This window comes from Amphibalanus amphitrite, unplaced genomic scaffold, assembly GCF_019059575.1.
Source record: "Amphibalanus amphitrite isolate SeventyFive unplaced genomic scaffold, NRLGWU_Aamphi_draft 000306F_arrow, whole genome shotgun sequence".
In the NCBI taxonomy this organism is placed as follows: Eukaryota; Metazoa; Arthropoda; class Thecostraca; order Balanomorpha; family Balanidae; genus Amphibalanus; species Amphibalanus amphitrite.
In genome coordinates this window covers 522,373-545,250 of record NW_024881801.1, presented here as the reverse complement: position 1 = coordinate 545,250, position 22,878 = coordinate 522,373, and the positions used below count along the sequence as shown (strand labels likewise).

The 22,878-nt window shown below is 52.9% G+C and overlaps 1 protein-coding gene across 5 annotated transcripts in view; it reads left to right on the top strand.

Annotated features, from left to right (window-relative positions):
• The window catches only part of LOC122388042 (formin-like protein 6), a 133,920-nt gene that overhangs the window by 97,411 nt on the left and 13,631 nt on the right, over nucleotides 1–22,878 (top strand). For all 5 annotated transcript variants that reach the window (XM_043378803.1, XM_043378804.1, XM_043378807.1 and 2 more), the window contains exon 10: nucleotides 17,572–17,616. In XM_043378803.1, coding sequence (XP_043234738.1) covers nucleotides 17,572–17,616 — 45 coding nt within the window. The remainder of the gene's footprint in view (nucleotides 1–17,571; nucleotides 17,617–22,878) is intronic.

The window sequence follows — 22,878 nt, the reverse complement described above, 5'->3', positions numbered from 1 at the left end:
CCGTGTCGGTACCGACGCGCGACCGGGTCCCTTTGGGAGCCGGGTGACGCCATGCTGAGAACGACGGCCGCGCGCCGACGACCGGCCGTCATGCAACGGGCGCGTGACGTGCGCCGCTCGTGTCTTTCATGGGTCTGTTGCTCGTGCCCCGCGGCAATTTGGGATTTGCTGACGTGCCGGTGTGTTGCTGAGGACATGAGTACTTAACTGGGGATGGGCGGGGTGTTACGTCATGTAGGGACGCCTGCTGGTGAGCTGTTGAACGCAATGTGGATCTAATAGGAAAGTGGCTATGCTCGTGGTTATGGAGTAGAAGACGCAGCGTGCTCTGATGCAACATGATGTTGCTTGGTTTTACATACTCCCTGCTTAGCTGGTATCCCTACACATTATCGATCTCCAGATGAGGCCTAATTCAGTTTAAAGCCTCGCGGTAGTGTGATTCAGCAGCTGTTTCCGTTCCCATTCCTGTCCTAACCCTCCCCCGCCGGGCGGGTCAGAGTTGCTACACACGCATCTTCTCACATCCGGGCCGGCCTGAGCTACCGCATCCGCGTCTGTCGTCACTGCTGTTCACCGCGCTTCACCCTACCGTACCGCCACTCCGGCGTCACCGGTCACCGCTAACCCTGAACCAGTTTGGGGGACGAGCGCCGCGCTTCCTGTGTGCGCCGGGCAGCGCGCCGCCCCCGCCCCCGCCCCCGCCCCCGCCCGGCGGCGGGTCGGCCGGTCCGCCGCTCCGCACAGCCACCGGCCTTGACATGATTCGCCGCTCAACCCGCCCCGTCTGAGGGGGCTTCCCTCCCAGCCCCTCCCGTCGCGGAGTGCCGCCGCGCGCGGTCCCAGAGGTGGGGTGGAAGCCCGCGCGGCCCCTGCCGCCGCTGCCGCAGCACCGACATCATACCTCGGCTGGTGTTCTTAGTATCACTGAGGGAAACCAGGGCCGGCGCTACTGCGCCGCTTCTGCTGTCGATCAGAAATGTGACGATCGGGACGCGGCGTAGCGTGACTTGAGAGATGATGTGACTGCTAACCACTGTGCGCTGTGGATTCTTGGAAGACGTAGAGCTGTCGAATGAAAACCCATGACATATGACGCTTTTTGAGGATTGTGGGTGTCATGGTCAAGCAAATAACAGATTGACCCCAAAACGCCGGAAGAACCTTCTTGATAGTTTCAGGTCAGGTTATTACAATACAGCTGTGACATATATCTGGTGAAAGGTTGTGGTAAACGTACTCTTTCAAATTCCTGGAGCATGTCAACGAATGTTATCTTAAGACAGCTCGTGATACTAAACAACCCAGAAGCCATGACTGAAGGTTCGTGTGCTTATATTTGACCTAATAAGAATAATGCTAGGACATTTCCGTCATTTTTCTGTTCCTGTTGCGCATTTCATACCTAGTTTTGCTTGTTTGACTGAGTCAGGTAGATGCTTTTCGAGTAAATGTTCCATCCACTGAATCACTGCCCTCGTGAGTGAATCATTTGGCTCTGTCGATCATTTCAGCGCCACTGGTTTCCTCTACTTGACATTGACGCTCGAACTTTTCTCGGGCGTTTATATCGAACCGGTCTTTGTTAGTTCGCCACAATGCATGCAGCTCAACTTCCTGTAAATTCCGATCGCGACGCCGGGAAATATTCCCGCCTATGGCCGCCTCGTCATCGCGTCGATCGCCGCCTGTTTCCGGGGTTCCCTGCGCTCGCCCGGTCAGACCCACCAGCCGGCGCGGCCGTGTGCACTGTGTCTGTGCACTGTGGGGTGTGCATTGTGCACTGCAGTGTATGGTGTGCACCCGTTGCCCCCGCGCTGCGACCGGCCGACCCCCGCGGCGGTCCCTCGCCCTGCAGCGGGGCGCAGCGGCCGTGAGTTGTCCATGGCCGTACGGCTGCCAATGTCCGCTGCTGGGCGGATGTGGTGGAGCCTCAGCCTCCTGCTAGCTGCTTGGGTGATGTCAGTCTAGCGGAATAGGAGCGAGGATGGCGTAGCGCAGTCGTTATGCACACGATAGCTCTTCCTGTGCCTCGCAAGCTGAGCTGCTGAGGCTGAAATTCAGTGGAAGTGAGGCTGCAATGCCCTCTCCGTCCGCAGTTCTGTAGCGTCTTGGTGCCTAGCTTCCCTCTTGAACAGTAGCGGCGGAACACCTTCAATTAAGGGGGGGGGGGGGCACTGCCGACTTTTGGTCCCATTCTTTCCATGCAACGCCCATAGGGCTCATGTTAAAATGCTAAAATCAAAGGGGAGCACGGTGCCCCGGTGCCCTACCCGTTCCGCCGCGCCTATGCTCTTGAACAGCCTTGTATGTGGCAGGCAACAGGCCAAGTAGATCGGAGCAGATGCAACGATTATAAAGTTTTGTTTTTTGGCTTGCGGATGCCAATTTGCTTTTGTGTATTGAAGTTAGGGATGCTCTTGTTATTTGTTCATATCTTCAATTTTATTAATTTTCACTCGTCTAAAAAATAATGCAAGCTGCGAACTGTGCAGTGGCCAGCTCATATCCGGTGTCGTTTGTGGTTTTCATAGCGGGCCAGGATGGCACCTATCTCGCTGTTCGCCCGGTGCCCGGTGGACTACGGCCTTCCGAGTGGCACGGTGGCATCATGCTGTCATCCGGGACGTCTGAGACGCTTCCGCACCACCGGACGAGGGTCCGGTGCGGCCGCGAAGCAGCTCGCGCAGACCGCTAGCCGCTTGTGACGCACTTGGCGATTCTGACCGCGAGGGGGGAAAGCCGTCTAGGGGCACCGCGCGAAGGGACTCGCCGCACAGCAGCCTTGGTCCCTGCTAACCAAAGGTCTTGCACAGAGACGGGCTGAATCACGGCGGAGATGTGGAAGATATATGGTGCGCGGCTGGGGTATTTTATGCGAATTCGGTTGATGTTTATCCTTCGAACTTGGGGACGTGAAGAACGGGTAATGTTGGTGCATTTTGTTTGGGAGAGTTTCCTGTTGTTCTACTCTAGAAGCACAGCATTCTCAAAATTGATGATTAAGTCCTGCTGTTGACCAATATCTTTGTTTGTGGAAAACACATTCGTGGATAATGCTTCCTACACATGTTACTATGGTTTATTTTATTCACGTAAATTGTAAACTCCTTCCATGCCCACTTCGATGAAGTAAAGCTTTGGATTAAAGGCTGTTGGCCCTGGTGCCGCAACTGTAATGACACAGCAATTATATTTATCATTTACCTACGGAGAAATATTGACACATGCCTAATCATTTTAGTTGAATATAACCGGGCTATATTTGTACAGGTTACAGTTAGTCAGTCTGTCTATTTGAGCCTGTGATACAGATACAGGGCCATGATTCGATTTTACCGTCTATAATTATTATCCATCCTTTCATTGTGTACAATCTCCGTTGCCTGGAATACAATGCGTTGGCGTTAGGCACAATCAGCGTATTCTCAGATGTTGGTAAACTACCTCATTTACAGCAGAAACCGAGCGGCAGGCCTTCTATATGCTAATAATGACACCGATGCCGTGATAATGAGTCATAAGATCCCCTTAGTCACGTTGCAACGGCGTGTGCCGATAGTTGTTGGTTTCTCCCGCAAAGTTTGTGAGTTATAAACCATCTCTTGTTTCTATCAGATTCACCGAGAACGCTGAAAGCAATAATCCCCAGGTCGTTTGGTCCAGATTGGCCAACGCCTCGACGCGTTATGCTCATTACAGTGGTAATATCAGGGGTGGAAAGTGGTAGGTAAGCAGCGAAAAGTAATGGTATAGTTAGATGGCACTGATTATGTGACCGTTCCAACAATGAGCCTGTGACGCGCAAACTATGGATTCTAGGTCTCCCTTATTTCGTCATCTGAACGTTATTACCAAAAGTGCTGTAAGCTGTGATTCCTCAGTTACCTGGACTAGGTATATGGACTGATACGCGGCGTCCGTCCAGTGCGCGTGAGCATTTCGATGGAGAGTTGAGTAAGACACATAAGTAGCTTGACTATGTTTCACGTCCGCGTGACAGTGAACAGGTCGCAGCTTCATTTCTGAAACATTGACCATTCTTTGCTGAAATCCTAAAATATGTATCCTCCGTGTATCCCAGCGAATGCGATGTCGCATTTCGCACACTTCTATTTTATTTACTGTGAACGAAGAGCCATTGGACTCAGCAGCGCTAGAGATGAGAGTTAGCAATCGGCATTCCGAAAATTCAGCCGTGTTTGAGCGAAAATCCAGAAATTGATGGGGGGACTGATCATTGATGAAGCTGGGAGCATGTGAATCTACGAACCTCAGTCAATTCATGTGCTTGCAAAGATGACCGAGCACCAGTTCATGGAAACTTTACTAAAAAAGCACTCCCGCAGATGCACTGAAAACAATTTCACCCAAAACTGGCGAGTAAACCGGTGCCTCGCGGGTACCCCTATCCGCAACCATTTTTAACCACCCTCCCAGGAGTCAATTTAGGACATAACACTTTTGCAATTCACTCTGGAGAGTAGTAACCCTCCACGACTATTCGCGCACCAGTGGCTCGCGACCCCTCCATCGAAAGGTATTCATCGACGCCTACCTGGCAGCAGCGCCCCACAAACCCCTAGGAGATTGGGTTACCCTCCATGCCTACCCTTCGCCGACCAAGTCAAGAGGGCCAAAAAAACTCCCACGCTTGACCATATTTGCGGGAAAATATCTATATTATAGCAATCTCACACCTAGAAAACATGGGTGAGAAAGTTTCACATCGGTGGGAAAGGTCAAATCGAATTCCCATAGAAATTTCGAAATGACTTAGTAACCGGCAGTCATGCACAGGGTTGCCAGATCCAAAATGGTCCTTATCGCCAAATTCGCCCCTCGAATTTCGCCAAAATTCGCCAAATAGGATGCACTGTATAAGCATACGTAGCAGCGCAAGTTGGCGTTCGTGTAACCGTGTTCACGATTCGTTTCCTAGTTCACGATTTACCTATCTCGTTTCTCATGTTCATCTACATAACAGCGTAACAGCGCCAAATAAAATAGCAAAGGCAGAGGTGGAGATCTCGGGGGGGGGGGGGGGTCGGGGGGCAGGACCCCTGCCCCCTGCCCCCTGAAAACGAATTACTGCTATGTAAGTCAATGGTACTGCATCCAGCCCGCCTCCATGCCTCCATCTGCCCGGCCTGGACCCCCCTGACATTTTGACATATCTCCACCCGTGAGCAAAGGTCGTGCGAGATGTGGTTCAGAAGATATTTTCATCAGGAACATTTTATTTTTATATTAAATGTTCGGATGTTAGGTTAACCCTCGCCGGACCTATTGGTTTTCTGCATACGCGCCGGCCGAGGGGGGGGGGGGGGCGGGTACGACCCCCCCTCGCCGTTTCGCCCCTGGTGGAGCTAGCGCGTCGCGGAAAAAACGAGCGTGTGCGCCGTTACGAGACGCAGAGATTGGTACCCGATTTTAAGGTCCTAGGTCAACCGGTGACCTCTGAGGTCAGGTCAAGTGCCCCAAGGTACGGTTCAGTTTTTGGTGAATAACTTCGCAAAAAACGGCCGCAGAGCGCCGATTTTGGCAGCATCGTGTTTGCCTCGCTCAGGCGCGTCGAATGATATACTTTTTGTCCGAGTCAGGTCAACTTGGGGTGTTGACCTCAGGTCAAGGTCAGGTCAGCACCCCCAGGTCACGAAGTTGGTCGAAAGAGGTCATGTCGCATATCATTCGATTCGGCAGGTCTTCCTGAGTCCATTGGTGGCTTTCCCGACTCGCTAGCTCAATTCGATCAAGAGTTATTGACGAAAAACTAATATGACCTTGATGACGTCATAAATGACGTCACGCAAGGTCAACATTGCAAAAGTGACACATCTAACCTTGCAAGGAGTGCATCAAATCACGATTCTGTGTGCTTGAGATAGTTGGAGATCGTTCCCGGCGCCAGAATAGCAGTTTTCATTTTTCCCCATTGACTTATAATGGTGAGGTCACGAAAATGACCTGACCTCATATGACCTTTAGGAAAAATCCGAGATATACAAGTTGTGGGACTCATAATGGATACTAGATCCTGCAAGTTTCATTTCCCTGTGACATCTCCTCTGGCAGTGAGGGCGTTGCGAAGTTGCGACATCTGAAGACCGTGCAGAGGTTCACTTATGACGTCATAGGTCAGTGACCTGACCTGACCCAAAAATGCGGTTGGTGTCAAAAGATCCGGCTTGGATCAAAGGTCAGGTATGCCAAGTTTCAGCTCTCTATCGCCAGCGTGTTCGGAGCTATCGCGAAAAAACCCTATGGGGGGGGCGGCACCCGCCCCCCCCCCCCTCGGCCGGCGAGGGTTAAATGTTAGGAACATTATATATTTGAGTGCCTAATATGAAACGTTGGAAGGTTAAATTAATCAGATTACGAAACATTTCGTAACGATTTTTTTTTTTGCTTTGTTTTGTTTATTTTTTAAAATAATATTCGGCGATTTGGAGGCGAACTCTGGAAATTCGCCAATATTTGACGTTTTATCGCCTATCGCCAAACGCCGTGCTTCTGTCGCCAATGACTTCCAAAATTCGCCAAATTGGCGACATATCGCCAAGTCTGGCAACCCTGGTCATGCAGACCGCCCGAAATCAAGAAGATGTGCCGCCGCTGCTTTCGTGACCTATATAAGAATCTAAATGGTCTCACTAGGTAGTTTCGGAAGAAAAAGCGTTGCCAATCGTCCCGTGATGAATATTGCAGAGGTACATACGTGCACCCTAACAATTGTACTTTCGCCCCCACTTGGAAACCGCCAAACAATGTGCCAATATATCATTGGTTCAAAAAAAAGTTAAAAAATTGTTGTAATTCAAAACTGTATGAGACAACGCCATCTAGTTGTAACAGTAGATCCAACTCCTTCAGGGCTGGTTATGTAAAGGTTCGCCATCCACGGATACGCGTTTACGATACCTCGAGTAGTTCCAACTCTTTCAGTGAGGGCTGTATCAATGACTCGACACACGCGGGGACAATATCCGGTGCTGGCTAGCTACCTTACTGCAGACTGTGGGTGCAGTGCATATTTACGAGTAATAAGGCAGGCAAGTCTGCTTACCCTCTAGCTAGAATCTGGACATGGCGAGTTAATACACATATACCACCCGCAGAGCAACGCTTAATTCGCCAGCTTCGGGTGAAATTGTTTTCAGTGTGGTTTTTAGCGTGCTGAGTACCGGTTTAGAAAGTGGCGTTTCGTGGAAGCCCTCCAATGGTGCCTTTTGTCCGGCTCTGTTCTTCGATGCCATTTTTCCTCGTCGATGTCCACGATAAACTCCTGCAAAACAGCTTCCCAATGATCGCGTAAGAATGCGGCTCACACCGGGCTGCGCGCTGCGGTCGCCGCTGCTGACAAACAGAGGTCTGCAGAGCGCCGACCCTCGGCCCGCCCTGGGGGGCCGCGTCTGCCCGGCCCGGGGCACCCTTCCGTGCGGCTCGGTGGTGCAACCGGGGCCACTGGCCGACCTCGACACGACCCGGCGTTTCCCCACACCTGTCGGCCGAGCGGCGCGCTGCAGCGGCCCATTTCATGCGCGCCGACCCCGGCGGGCCGCGGGCAACGAATTTCTGGCCTTGCCGCCGTGGCCGTAGGGGCGAGAGTCGCGCGTTTTGCGCCGGCCGGCCACGGCAGGTTCGTCGTTGTGGCACGGCGCTGCCGGTGAAAGTGACGGCGCCCGTGAACTTGGGCCGCTGGCCTGGTTACCCCGGCGCTGACGTCATCCGGCGGTGCCGGCGGCGGCCGATGGCGACCGTGTCCGCTACCTGGAACGAGCTGCGCCAATGAGCCGCCCGCCGCCGTGTCACCCTAGCCTTCTGTGACGCACACGCAGAACGGCAGCGGCGACCCCACCGGGCGGGGACGGTTCGACATTCACAGAATCAGAGCGGCCCTGAGCCCGCCCGACGGCACTGTGTCGCTCCTGGCACCGCTGTTTGCTGTCCGTGGGCGCGACACGGGCCCCGCCGGGGTTCGGTGAACGCCTTTCAGCGCTCACTGCGTTGGCGACGCTCGCTGAAAAATGCACTCGATAACCAACATGCCGGGCCGCTGGAGACGCTCAAAATACATGGGTGTAACTTTGTATACTTTCGAGGTCCCATGTGGGACCCCAATGCGAACATTTGGGACCCCAATTGTCATTTTGGGACCCCAATAGTGGAGGCCCCCGAGACGCATCAGCTTCTTTGCAAACGGAGGTCCGATATTCATATAAAAGGTTCTCTGTTTAAATAGGAGGCCCCTTGGACAAATCGGAGGCCCTGTTGGACAAATAGGAGGCCCCCTGAACAAGTAGGAGGCCCCCTGAACAAGTAGGAGGCCCCCTGAACAAGTAGGAGGCCCCCTGAACAAGTAGGAGGCCCCCGGAAAACAGGAAGTCCCCTGGAGAAATAGGAGGCTCTCTGGACAAGTAGGAGGCCTCCTGGACAAATAGGAGGCCCTAGACAAATAAGAGGCCCCTAGACAAATAGTAAGCCCCATGGACAAGTAGGAGGCCCTCTGTACAAATAGGAGGCCCCCCTGCAAAAATAGGAGGCCCCCTGGACAAATAGGAGGTCCTAGACCTAGACAAACAGGAGGCCCCTTTCACAAAAGGAGGCCCCTGGACAAATAGGAGGCCCCATGGACAAGTAGGAGGCCCTCTGTACAAATAGGAGGCCCCTGCAAAAATAGGAGGCCCCCTGGACAAATAGAAGGTCCTAGACCTAGACAAAAAGGAGGCCCCTTTCACAAAAGGAGGCCCCCTGGACAAATAGGAGGCCCCTTTCACAAAAGGAGGCCCCTGGACAATTAAGAGGCCCCCTGAACAAGGAGGCCCCCTGGATAAAGAGGAAGCCCCCTAAAAATAGGAGCCCTCTGGATAAATAGGAGGCCGCTTGGAAAATAAGAGGCTACTTTAACCAATAGGAGGCCCCTTGGACAAATAGGAGGCCCCCTGAACATGTAGGAGGCACGCTGGACAAATAGGAGGCCTCTTGGGCAAAGAGGCCCCCTAGAAAAATAACAGGTCCCTTGGACAAATAGGAGGCCCCCTGGACAAATAGGGGACCTCTTGAACAAATAGGAGGCTCCATGGACAAGTAGGAGCTAGAGGCTCTCTGTACGAATAGGAGGCCCCCTGGACAAATAGAAGGCTCCCTTAACAAAAAGGAGTCCCTTAAAAAAAGGAGGCCCCGGGACAAGTAGGAGACCCTTGGACAAATAGGAAGCCCCTGCACAAATATGAGACTCCTAGTCGAATAAAAGACCCCTGGATAAATAGGAGGCCCCTGGACAAATAGGAGGCCCCTGAACACGTAGGAGGCCCCCTATATAAAGAGGAGGCCCCCTGGAAAATAGAAGCCCCCTGGATAAATAGGGGACCTTCTGGAGAAACAGGAGGCCTCCTGGACAAATAGGAGGTCCCATAGACGAATAGGAGGCCGCTTGGACAAATAGGAGGCGCCGTTAACCAATAGGAGGCCCCCTAGACAAACAGGAGGCCCTCTGTAACAGTAGGAGGCTCTCTGTACGTACAAGAGACCGGCGCTCGACCTGTAGAAGCTTAGCCGTATGTACGCTAGGAGGCTCTCTGTGCAAGTAGTCGAAGTAGGAGGCTCTCTGTACTGTACCTACAATTACAAATAAGAGGCCCCCTGGGTAACTTAGATGCAACACAAATCGGAGGTCATCTATAAAAAAGCGGGACTCTGTTGGAATACCTGATTTAATAAATTATTTTCCTGATATTCAAATTACTTAGGTAATCCTCGTCCGCACATGGGGGGGGGGGGGCAGTGGTTGCCACACCCCCCGGCCCCCACCCCGACCTAGGTAGTTTTTTCTGCTCTGCACTAAACATTTTGATTGCTAGAAGTCGGATATTTCGTATAGCTGCTGCTCTATCCTTTTTTAGCGTCCACTGAAAATTTCAAGTTTCTGTGGTTTTTGGTTTCGGAGATATGACCTTATTCTTCAGGTAATGTCATAACCCAAATGACAAATACCCAATATCTTGCGTTGGCGTTGGGTCTTGTGAGCTTTTGACACCTTGATTTCGGCCTTTTTTGTCAGTCTTACCTCCCACCTATCATGGAACATGTTGTTCAATGATGTAGAGATGCCAGGGTCAGGGTCAAGGTCAACCTAGGTCGTCTAAAAATATTGCGTTTTAGGCAAGCTGAATTTACTTTCGTGAAGTTTCTTTGACTGTATTTTTGGCAAAAGCTTCTCAGTTCATGATCTCATGTAATATGGACACATTCACAGTCGGTGCACACATCAGTATACTCGTACACACAGACACACACAGACATACAAACACATGTCATTGACCTTGAGCTAACTTGACCTGAAATGACCACAGCCAGCAAAAACCTAGTCGGATAGTGTGACAAAGAGGTTCTAGCTGGCTTGGCACCACAATACGGCAGCGTCATCGGTACATGATGAGCAGCGCACGTGATATTCCAACGGGCAACGGTGACCCCAAACAGCAACATTCTTTAGTTTGACCTGACCTGGAAGGTCAATGACTGACCTGATGAGGTAAAATTGGTATCATTGGATTCGTCACTTCCCAAAGAATCTGTTGCTCTTGACCGCAAGGCTTAAAATCTTGTAAGAAAAAATTGTGGTGATGTCGAATAAGATACCTACACAAGCAGCGGGCCAACCCATCATATACCGATGACGCTGCCGTATTAGTGCCAAGCGAGCTAGAACAGCTCTTTGTCACACTATCCGACTAATTTGCTGGCTGTGGTCATTTCACGTCAAGTTAGGTCAAGGTCAATGATATGTGTTTGTATGTCTGTGTATGTCTGTGTATGTACTGATGTGTGCACAGATCGGTTTGTGTGTCCCTATTACACTTGATCATGAAGTGAGAAGCTTTTACTAAACATACAGTCAAAGAAACTTCACGAAAAGTAAATTCAGCTTGCCTAAAGCGCAATAATTTTAGATGACCTAGGTTGACCTTGACCCTGACTCTGACATCTGTACATCGCAGAACAACATGTTCAATGATAGGTGGGAGGTAAGACTGGCAAAAAAAACCGAAATCAGCGTGTCAAAAGCTCACAAGGCCCATAGCCATCGCAAGATATTGGGTATTCGTCATTTAGGACATGACATGACCTGAAGAACAAGGTCATATCTCCAAACCCAAATGCCGCAGAAGCTTGAAATTTTCAATGGACGCTGAGAAAAGATAGAAAAGCAGCTATACAAAGAAAATCAGGTTTCTAGCTTTAAAAATGTTAAGTGTAGAGCAGAAAAACTAACTTGGGGGTGGCGACCCTCCCCCCAGGTGCCGGCGAAGGTTAACCCTCACACTTTCTGGGGTCGGCTTACGGCTAGATTCCTTGCGCAATGCTGTGCCGTTAATTTTTTTTTCTATTATAAAGGCATTGTGTTTTATTGTCAAAAGTGAAAAAGCCAGAAATTTTCGTCGATTTCGGATGCCGCGGGGGATATTTACATACAATGTCACCCTGCTGGCCTGGATCCACCAGTAGGGTCAGGTGACCTACCATTTCTTTATCGATATTAAAAAAAAAATCATGGCATCAGAGCTGTGACGAAAAATAAGTGGCCTAAATCCGATGAGAAAACTGGATTTGGGGGTACCCCATGTTTGGCTTCTGAGCCTCGGGTCCCCCAATGAAAATTTCTTAGAGGAGGCCCTGGCGTGGCTCGTAAATTACCGCTTCCGCAATTGGAGGCCCCTAATTGCTTGGAGGCCCCCACTAAATGGAGGCCCCCTTGGACGTTTGGAACCCCAATGGTGATGTCAAAGTTTCACCCATGTCAAAATAGACGGATTGTCGTGTTTTGCGTCAATCGTGGGTGTTGGCTCCGCACGCAACAAGTAATACGCTGTTATTTCACGGCTCAGCTCATCGCAATCCTCTAAAAATTGCCAACGATTGTGCGTTCTTTTTGTTCAATATTTCACCGGCTTTTGTATTTCGTCATTCCCCGAAGTCTGTTGCGGACTAGTTCGGCGCTGAAGCCGGTGCTGGCGGCTATGGTCGCTGACCATGGTCAGTGGCGGCGGTCCTGCCGCTCTCGACTGGCGCCGACAGTTATTTGTTTATTCAACCTCACGTTTGACCTAGTCAGTCAGGGGCATGGTCACTGTAGCGTCGGCCGCTGCCACCCCGTGCGGGGCCATAACTGGCGGAAAACGGGCCCGGCGCGGCGAGCAGCCCCCAGCCTCCTCACGTACCAGTGGGCGGTACCCAAACCCCATTGGTGACGTCTTTGTGTGCTGTCCTCGAAGGCAGTGGCCATTTCAATGTCACGGTAAATGTGTCGTCAGTTGCTTAATATGCCAAGTATTTTTCCTTACTTAGTCGGTAATGGGTCAGTTGCACAACGTTTTTACTGCGTCGTATAATGTTAGATCAGTCGATTATTATCCCTTAGTGTGGGCATGGGCCGTATATCTTAAATGGGCCGCTACTTAAATTCTCATTATGGCATTGCCGCTCTTCTAACGAAACTAAGTTGTTATTTCCGAATTATTCGCTTTTTCAACTATCTAAAACAAATACATTGATCTCACTCCGTTCTTACTTTCTAACTCTAAAAGCGCTCACTATTTGGTACTTACGGTCTATCCCATAGGCACGACCGCTTCCAAATGCAGATCGGAACGTTCCACAGAATACACTCAGGAGCGATAGCGGTCCGCCGGTAGGTATACGGGGTGGTTAGCGTCGGCACGTGTCGCGAGTTTGACCTTTTCAGACACCTACTATCGTGCCAAAGAACCATGAGTGAACACGATGGGCCCGTTTTCTACCATATCCCCTGACCCTGTAGGTATAGCTCGGAATACAGAGGTATCTGTATTTTTAAATTCACATGAAAACAACCGTTTAGAAGCCATATCGGGGTGCATCTCCTTTTCTTAAAAAATTAAATATTATCAAGACTTGTTTTTGAATTGAAAGTACAGACATCCTTTTTCATGTTTTCTTCACTCGCAGCTCTTGATCTCTCAGCAGGAATAATAATGTTAAGTGAATAGCAAGCGAACATCGGTAGGCGATTTTCAGCTTCCCATCCACAACCGAACAAGCCGTCGTAGCGAAATTGAAATTGCTCACCAAAGGTTTCAAGTTTTTTTACTCCAGCAGCTACCCACACTTAAAAATATTCATAGATGATCCGAAGATGATGCTATCTTATAGGTAACCATCGCTCAATGCATTTGAAACTTTTGTGTTTGACAATGAAGGTCGGTTAAAGTAGCAGGTTTGCAGATATTTTCCGCGTACTCGCATAGCTCAGATTTTGGGTCAGATCGTTTTGCCCGTCCCCATAGGACCTTACACTCTTTCTTCTGTGACGTGCGTAGTTACCTTGATGTGTATTGTGTGAGTAGCCTCGACCTCGCAACCGTGACGTTTGCATTCGCCTTGATACTGCGGCGTCACAATCGAATATCCATCACAATGTGTCCTCCTCACAGGGTTTCTGTGAATCCTTGCAGGCCGTCCTTGTATCATTTCGTCATCGCTGCGCGTTTCTTGTGCTGTCGCCTTCCTCGCAGCCGCTCCCTCTGCCTCAGTGGCTACTTCCCAGTCCATTCTTCCGGCTGACGAAGAAGTCGGGACTGGCGTAAACCAGGACAGACGGCCGATCGGCACCCCGAGGGCCGGCATCTGAAGGTCTCGTCCGGTGCCGCCGGCGTCCGCTGCTCCGCCCCTAACCGGTCTCCCGGAACGGGAGAGGAAACTGGACTGCTGGCCGCACCGGCTGACGTCAAACCCCTACAACTGTGTCAGGGACGGGCGCGGTGCGCTACGAAACGGGCGCTCCGGAGACGAATGCCCGCTGATGCCGGCGGCGGCGCAGCGCGACTGTTGGGTACTCGACGGACCCTCGACCTTGATTTTCAGGTCGAGTTTGGGCGGTTAGCTGTTAATCAATCTGCTGGATGATGACACTCGAAGAGATGTTGGCGTGGTGTTCTTTACATGGATGAGATAAATCGTCGAGCTGTCTTCGCTGGGTCTGTTCTTCATCCCCAAACCACATTTCGCCAGGCATGTTGCGCCATTTGGATGACGAGCATCCTTGGCGTGTGTCTCGCCTCATCTCGTACCGCGTCTAGCTGGGGCCGTGCGTAACCTCGTCGCGTTACGACGATCGTCTCTGGCGGCGTGGTCGACCTCGGGCGCGCGGCGCTCGCGCTGTTGCGCCACTCCATCGCAGCATGGGAGTCGCGCCGTGTCCCTCCTCTACAGTCCCACACCTTTCACCAGCGCAGCTTCTGGTGGTGGCCTTGTCTGCTTCGCACTGGCGAACAGGCGCCGGCGTGTGACCTCAGAGCGGTGGGAAATACACAAACGCGTGAGGGGAGCGTTGGCGAACGGGGCCAGTAGTACTTGGGAAGGAAGTGCGATGTGACAAAAACAGCTCTGCGAGGTACGATTGTAGGTCTCGGCTTCCGTTTGCGTGTGCATTCACGCCTTGTTTTGTGGATGTGTGCGACGAGGAAGGCTGCTGCGGTAGGAATAATGCCAGGCAAACGAATGAGGCGAATTCGTGTGGCGCTACTGAGTTGTGAGAAAATAGGTGGGAGATTTGCACCGAGTCATGCAATTTTCTGTTAGTGTTCATGTTCAAAGCAGAACGGGTCATTTGTGTAATGGTTTTCCCAGACACGTTTTTCACTTCCGTTCGACATGTTATTACCATGTAACACGGCTTTGTGTCGGAAGCTTTATTGATGTGGCAACCACTGAACAACAGGACGGAAGTAACCTGCAACATTGCTATGCTGGCTACGAAGAATCATGACCATTTGAAATGTTCTTTGCTTGCTTTGTTTTATAGACAAGCATTGAAAATAATTACGTCAATTTATGCATAATCCCATCACTTGATGAATTATTTCCCTGTGCGATCTTATCTTTATGCATTATATCACCGGGCGTGCACTACCATCCTACAAAATATGCAAACTAAACAAATAAACAACTAATTTGAAAGCCGTACCGCCGCAGACAAAGGACGGTTGACAGCGGCGGTCGGCGGCCCGGCTCGGCTCCACCGGCCGGCCACGACCCCTAACACTGGCTGCGGCCCAATTTCGGCACAGTGCGCCTGTCACCGGGCAGGTCAACAGCGCCGCATACATGCCGTATCATCGGCATCCGCCGGCGCCAGCTCCGCGGCCGTTGTCGCGGGCGGCGGCGGTGACCTGACGCTGTCAATCCCCGCCGCGCCCCGCCCCGGACCGTCGGACGAGCCACGCACCCCGCCAAGTGCGTGAGCGCCGCCGACCGGACTGACCTCAAAGCGAGGCGGGTCGGCAGGCCGCCAGCGCCCGGCCCGACAGTGCGTATACCCGCGGCTCTGTGGGCGGGTCGCCAGACGCACCTGCTTACACCGCCGCCACCGCCGCCGGAGGCCTGTGCGTGCCGGCCGTCTTTTTGCGTCCGGCGTCGGCCCCATGACCCAAATCGCCTCCGGGCACGGCTCGGATGATCTACCGACCGTGTGTCTTGGCGGCGGTGACGCTGTCGGTGACGGCGGTGGTCTCTGCTGCCGGGGAAGTGATGCGAGCTGCCATCAGACCTGAAAGGCCACCCGCCGAGCGGTGCCGTGCCGAGCGCTTCAGGGAAGCCAATGAGCGTCACGAGTTTTTGTGCGCCCAGTTTTCCACGTTTCTGCCGTTTCTGACCTTTTAACATCAGCGACGGTGCATGGTAACGGTAGCGTGCACCGGTCGACAGCTGTCTTATGTCTAGAATCAGCCGTCTGCTGCCGCTTGCCGCTTATATATTTGTCGTTCATCCGTAGGCCGATTGATTATATAATTATCACTGCATCCCGTAGATTAAATGCTCACCGGAACTCTCACTCCATATCAAGTGACCTGAGATCGACCTCGGGACATGCCCCGCTGAAGAATCGAGTCCGGTGAAGACACCAAGTAACTGACCATCCTAAACCAGAGACCACTCGCCCCTGTCATTCAGTCTCACTCAAACCAGCGCCACTGCTGTGAGCCTGGGCCGTTTCCCGAGCTCTGGAATAGTGCAGCCCGCCGAGCCGACATGCACGGCCCACCTGCCGGTAATCGCTGTTCGCGGTAGCCGCCTGAGATCCGTCTCACGTGCGAGTGCTGGCGTGGCACCGCGGTGGACCCGGCTCCGGGACCGGACGCCGGACACAGCTCGGTGGCGGGTTGGGATTAGGAGCTCTACTGAGGTCACAGTGTGAAAGGTGTGTGCTAGAGAGGCAGTAAATACTGATTGTCTTATCAGGTGGATGCGGGTAGTAGTGTGGCGAATAGAGATCCAAATTTTGGACCCTGTACGCTGTGTATCCTTGATTTTCAAATAATGCCACGGGTAGCTGCCATGTGGTTCTCGAGTGACACAGAGTCGCACTGCTGCAGCTAATGCCATGCGGAATGTCGCCTGGCTGTGCCGCACCGAGCTACCATATTCGGGTCCGGTTACCAGACGGAGCGAGCCCGTCGTCGGACAGGGTCTGCTCGAGCAGCACCAGTTCTCCGAACTGGCTGCTGTGCTCTCCTCTGGAGCGGCGGTGCTCCCCGGCACAGCGCGCTGCCCGGGTGTGATCGGACCGCGGCGCGGCCGGGCCCGGGGCGCCACTCCTCCTCCTCACCCTCACCCTCGGAGGACGTTCCTCCGAGACCGCTCCTCCGAGAAGACTCCTGCCCGCGGGCCGCGGACGTGGCCACACCGCCGGCGGCCGTCCCGCATGCCTCGGCCGCCACCGAGCAAAACAAGGGGCGGGGCAGTCACCGGCGCCGGCCGCAGGGGTGAAAGGGTAACGCGGCGCGACCTCGAGCGGAAGGGGAGCGGGGTGGATGAACTTGGCCCCGCTCAGGTGGCTATTACCGCCGGGCCGCGCACAAGTGGTATTGTGTGCGTGGATGCGGGGCGGACGGCGTGGGGTGCTGGGGGATGCCGTGCGGTCGCACGCGGCGTCTGCCCCGCTTTGGGTACCGGCCGCCGGGGTACCGTGGGAACGAGAGCGGAGCTTCCCTAGCAGCGCAACGTCTGCGGTTGTATCATAACAAAAATAGACGGCGGCTGTTTTGAACGCTACCGGGGCTCCAAGGGGAAGGAGGCGCCGACGCTGTGGTGTGCTGAACGAGGGACGATAATTTACACCACTTGAACGACGAGGGATAACCGGAGAAGCGGTTACTTTTTAAATCCTTGGGCCCGTGGAAGGTAAACAGGAGACATAGTCAGCTATCGACTGGGGGTAAATGATGGACTCGGGCACCATATCCTGTCTAAATGGAACCCTTGGACGCTTTTGGACTCGACTCAGTGACGTCAAGTCATTTATCATGCTACGACCACCCATTTATCATGAAAATGGATTCACAGGGGTGGGTGGGCGATCAATTGGTGCCATCGATTGTACTACGCTTGTTGAACATTTCACAATGTGTAGTGTAATCCGCAGCTGTTACGTTCGGTTTTACGTGGGAATGTTTTGAAAAACATGGCTTTAAGACGAGTTGCTGAGTTTGACGTTTGCTCTCGTTGCTGATGTGGGTTCTCTTTCTGTTGCAGAGGATGCGGACCTGGCCAACTTCATGAGAACTAACGATGTGATCGGTGAGTACCGACTTCCCACCTCACACTGTCCTGTGATAACGGATGTAGATCGCGCGATTTCTGTCTATTTCGGTAGCCATTCCTGCCCCTTTACCTTATCGTTTCTTATATTCTGTTTGCCGGCCGTTTCTGACAGATCTGCGCAGACGGCGTCACAAAGCCTGTTTTCTGTTGAATGGCTACCGGGATAGGGATCAGGAAACTCCGCGGGGGTCGGGATTAGAGCCTGGGCGTTTCCCAAAGTTACCTAACGTGTAAGAACAATACCTTCTCCGGTGATAGTAACGTATAGCTGCTCGGTTCTAACTTCGGCTCCCCGATGCTGTTTGGTTTCAAATACTATGGTTGTTCTGCGGAACGGTGATGGGTTTTACCCTCATATCCTGTGTACGTATGCAATGCAGTGGCAGTGGAATTCTTCCTCGTCACCCTGAGGGTGGCTCATTGGAAGATTCGATGGCATTCACGCTGGAGTTGATTCTATGTCTTCCTCATGATTTGCAAATAAACGACTACCCAAAGCCGGGGCTGGGTACGACGCTCCACCAGACGGCGCGTCTTTTTTAGCTTTGCATGTCCTGTTTTATGCATACATGCTTGATGCTACACCGTGCGCTGGGCTGGCCCATTGCGCGCATGTAACCGGCCACATCCGACTGCCGCGTCCGATACACCCTTGATGACGTCATTGTGTGCATGGTATGACGATCGCGGTGGCTGTCGAGCGACCTTTGCTGGCGTACGATGACGCTCGAACCCGCGACCGGCAGACGCTGACATTTGTTTATTAGCTTAGCTGGGAACCGAGCTTTTAGGCACGGCGTGCGCCCAGTGCTCACCCGCTAGCAATGACCCTGGTGGGGATGTGGTGGAAATGAAGATGGCGCCATGAGGGGTTTGATTGAAAGGTCGATTAGAGGGTAGTTTTTAGAGGAAGGTGGGGATGAGGGATAGTCAGCCTTTTTTTACATTGTCTTGAATTTTGTTTCTGGGCTTGCGTAGTTATCGACGTACGGGTGGTATCACAGTCACATCGTCCTTGTTTCTTTCATGAGCGAGGTTTTACAATGTCTGTGTTTTTGCAATGCACTATCGCAGTGCTCTGCGTTTCGCAACCATTGTCGTGTTAATCTCCGCTTAACCTTCGTGTTCTGAGCCTGATTGGAGTATAGTTATATAAGATGAACATCAATTCATTATGGCGGAATTGTTGCGCCAGGACAAGTCAATACAGCTTGACGACCAGTTTGGTGTATTAGGGACATTTCTTCATCGCCATCCCTCCGGCAGAATAGCTCAGCAAATAAGCTCTTGGTCTGGGTACCTGGAACTTTTTCACGTACCGATCCGTCAGTTACAAATGCTTCATCGAAATACCTGCAAGTACCGGACATTTTTGGACAACAGTTTAATCAACCTTGCCATAACTTTGGGAGGTGAATCGCTTCCAACTTCCCTGAAAACTGCCAACCACTACTGATTCTTGATGGGAAGACGGAGTTCATTAACACCTTACATTTTCCGTTCTCAGATCATGTTTGATAGATTCTTTGCTCGTAGAAGTGTTTCGGAAATGGTTTTTGTTTGCTTTGATCACAGGGAAGAGGAAGGAAGGCGGAAACTGTAAACATGTAGGTACCGGTTTAATATGACTTCGATACTACGAATGAACAAGACCATAGGAAAGAAATGGCAGCAATCGAACCATTTCGGTACATAATAGCCAAAAGAATGCCTGCTAACATTATCAGAAGTTGCCGCTCTTCAGCCGAAGGTGGTACTCTTGTCGAAGCAGGAAGGAAGCGCCGAGGGCCCACTGGCCTGGGTACCGTTCACCGGCATGTTACCTGACTCAGGAAGGAAGGGACGAACAAGGTTTCATCGAAACATCGCCCGGTTCGACCATGCACTATCCCAGGTGAAAGAAATGACTCGTGATGTTGCACAGCGGGTCGCCGTACTTCACAGACACCGCTGTACGATTGACCAACGTGTGACGCAATGCGCGAAGGTCCCGTGGGTCACGCAGGCGGGCGGTGAGACGTGGTCCCTTCCGACCCGACCGCGGCCAGGAAGGAAGGGCGAAGGCCCGCCGACCGGACGCCCGGCCGCCGCGGCGAGGTCGCGCGTCGAGCGGAACCAACCCGCGCCCGAGCCGCGCACGCCGGCAGCCTTGGCACACTTGGTGGCGCTCTTAAAGGCTGCCGCTGTCGGCGACTGGCCGGTCTGTGCCGACCTTGACCTCGGCGCTGGTGTGTGCTGGCGTCAGCGGACCAGCCGGACGGACCGGGCCGAGCCGGTCGGCAGCGACAGACCGACCGGTCGAGTCGCGTCTCTCCACGATCGGCCCGGCCGACCGGTCAGTCGCTGGGCGCTGCTGGCTGGCACAGACAACCGGCGAAAAGCGAGAGTGAGATTGGTCTGCGCGTGAGCGTTTTTCTGGTTGCTCGACCGCAGATCGGCGGCGAGTCGGAGCTGGTACCGGCGGCGGTTCCGCCAGAAATTGTGATTGTTGTTCACCGTAGCAGATAACACGGCTGATGATGCCGGATCAGTGGCTCGGCATGGTCTCAGGCCATCTGTGATAGAGCCGGCCGAATACCCTGAAAGTACCCGTCCTCAGACCGAGAACCAACCACGGCTTAGGATTAGCTGGAAGTCAGATGTTGCGGAAAGTATGTTTGCGAAAAATGAAGGTTCGACTTGATGCGAGGCATCGGTTAGGTAACAATCGACCTGCAATGAAAGCGAAGTTTATCCGATACTTCCAGCTACGCAAGCATTACGAACAATGAGACGTGAAATCGGACTGCGAAGGGTTCTATAATAGTCAGCCTTCGCAACAACAGACAAATACTTTCACACACTCGTAAGCTTTGGATGTTGCATGCCATGTTATCGATTAACTTCGCCCTTGGACTCGTGTGCCTGTGGGTGCTATGTGGCTAAATAGACAAACAAACTGCAGGTGCAAATAGTTATGAGTGGATTTCGATGATTCATGTAATTCCATGCCCGAGTTTTGAATCGCCTCGTTTCACTCCACTATTTTCACGTTCTTCCACGGTACGTCCGACTGAAAGTGGAACGTTTCGACCTTCTACTCGCATTGTGTTTCCGTCCCGTGCCGTCGTACTTGGGAAAGGTAAGACCGTCCAAGGTCAGAGGCGGTCGCTCCGAGCTTTTTGAAAACACTGCCGTGTGTGGCGACTTCCACGGTGTGTGCCCTCGTGGGCCGCGAGGCACTCCTATATTGTACGAATTAAAAATACTGGCCCAAAAACTTGAGCGGCTTTTCGTGATGGCTGAAGACATAGTCAAAGTAGCCCGGCACGGTCCGAGTTTATGGTGAAATTATATTTTCCTCAAGTAATCTGGGAATTCAAAATGTTCCGTGCACATTTGCTGCTCGCTCATTATTGCATGTTGCGAAATAATGCAAACATAAAAAGGCTCAGAAAGTGCATGCCTCTGAAGAATTAAATGAGAAGCTCATATACCATGAGCTCTCTTTTGCAATGGTACACGAACATATTGTCCGTTTTCCCTTTCTATCCCTGAGCTCATCCCTTTCCGTGTGTCTGTTCCACTACCCGGGTGGGGCCTCTGGACCACCTGAGCTGCACCCCTCGGTAGTGGTGGCGGCTTCACGGACCGGGCCGTGCCGTGCCGGGCTCCTCCGCCGCGGGCCTGGGTCTCCTCCGCCGGCCGGCAGCGGCGCGCCGGCCCTGCCCCCTGGCGGCGCCGGCAGCCGCCGGCCGGTCGGCCGCCGCTCCGAAGGCCGCCCTCCACCACCGGAACAGTCGGAGTCTGTGACTCCCGCGTGGTGGACGTGTCTGGTCGGTGTGCCGTCGGCGCTCAGCGGTCTGAGGTGACACGACACGGGACGCGTGGTACCCAGTCAGCTCAGCGAGAGATGCGCGCACCTGCTGCCGTCTAGCGCACCCCGGCCTGCAGCAGAGCGCACGCCGAGCGGTCCGAACTGCCAGTGAGTCGGCGAACGGTGTCGGAGCGGCCGCTGTTGTCTGCGCGAGACACGAGTGAACTCTTAAGGCGTCAATATGAAGTTCAAGCCGCTGAATATTCTGGACGAGCACCTGGATGCGGACGAGCCGCTGGATCTGTCGGTACGGCGCGCCGCCGAGCCCGACAGGGACTTCCAGGAGGCGTTCGATGAGACCGAGCGCAACTTGGTAGCGCCCATCTTCGAGACCAAGGTGCTGCCCATCAAGAAGAGGAACGTGGTCGTATCGTCCGAGTCTTTCGCCAACCCTTGGAGTGATTTCCGAGCACCAGGTTGGTTATGTGGCGGCATGAATGGGATGGTGTGACTGGTTTGGCTGTGTGGATGAAATGGTTGTGTGCCTCCTTGAGTTATGACAGGTGGTTGATTGATTTGATGAGGTGAATAGTTGGCGATCACTTTGGTGATCACTTTGGTGATCGCTAGCTGTCCTATTCAGGGCAGCATTTCCTTCTTCATAGTATAGATCACTTCGAAACGGTTCTTCAATCGCTTTTCAGCTCACCTCAATCCTACACTTCGTGTAAGATTTTGCGATGAGCTAACACGTTTCATTACAATTAACAACCATTGGTGAGCACTGAGTGTACGACCATATTCTGTCGATGTATATCTGAAACTAACTGGGTCGTACGCAGTCTCTCTCAGTAAAGCTCTACTTTCTCGGGAAGCACAGCTGTTTCTGAATGGCCAACCACTAACTCTTGTGGACCTTATTTTCCACATTCGAACTGCATTCTCGATTACTCGTCGCGACGTCTGTAAGCCTCTCTTCAGAGAGCACGTCAGCTTCATTGAACACATTGAAGCACCATTGAGTTTCGACATACCGGCTCGGACCGAGCGGCAGGATAGCGGTGCACCGTCAGCCCGCACCCCGCCGCGTCGGCCCTGATCTTGACCTGAATTCGGGGGCCGCCGCTGCCGCTGCGTCGGCCCGCCACACAGTGGTGGTCTGACAGCGGTGTGCCGAGCGATCGGTGCCGCTACCCGCAGCGGTACGGGTGCTGCACTCCGATCAGAGCGCTCTGCAGTGGAGCGAGATGTTCCGGCAGCTCAATCTAGAGCGCGTCTGAGTTGATGAATACGAGGGAACTCTCAGGGGTGTGTCGGTCTCGCGGAAGACACGGCGAGAGCGAAAGTGGTAGGACGGCTCTGCAGAGTCCTGTCTCTGAGCTGCAGATCTGAGGGCCTGTCTGTCAGACTGGGGTGGATGCGAAGCGGGCTGATGAGTCAGG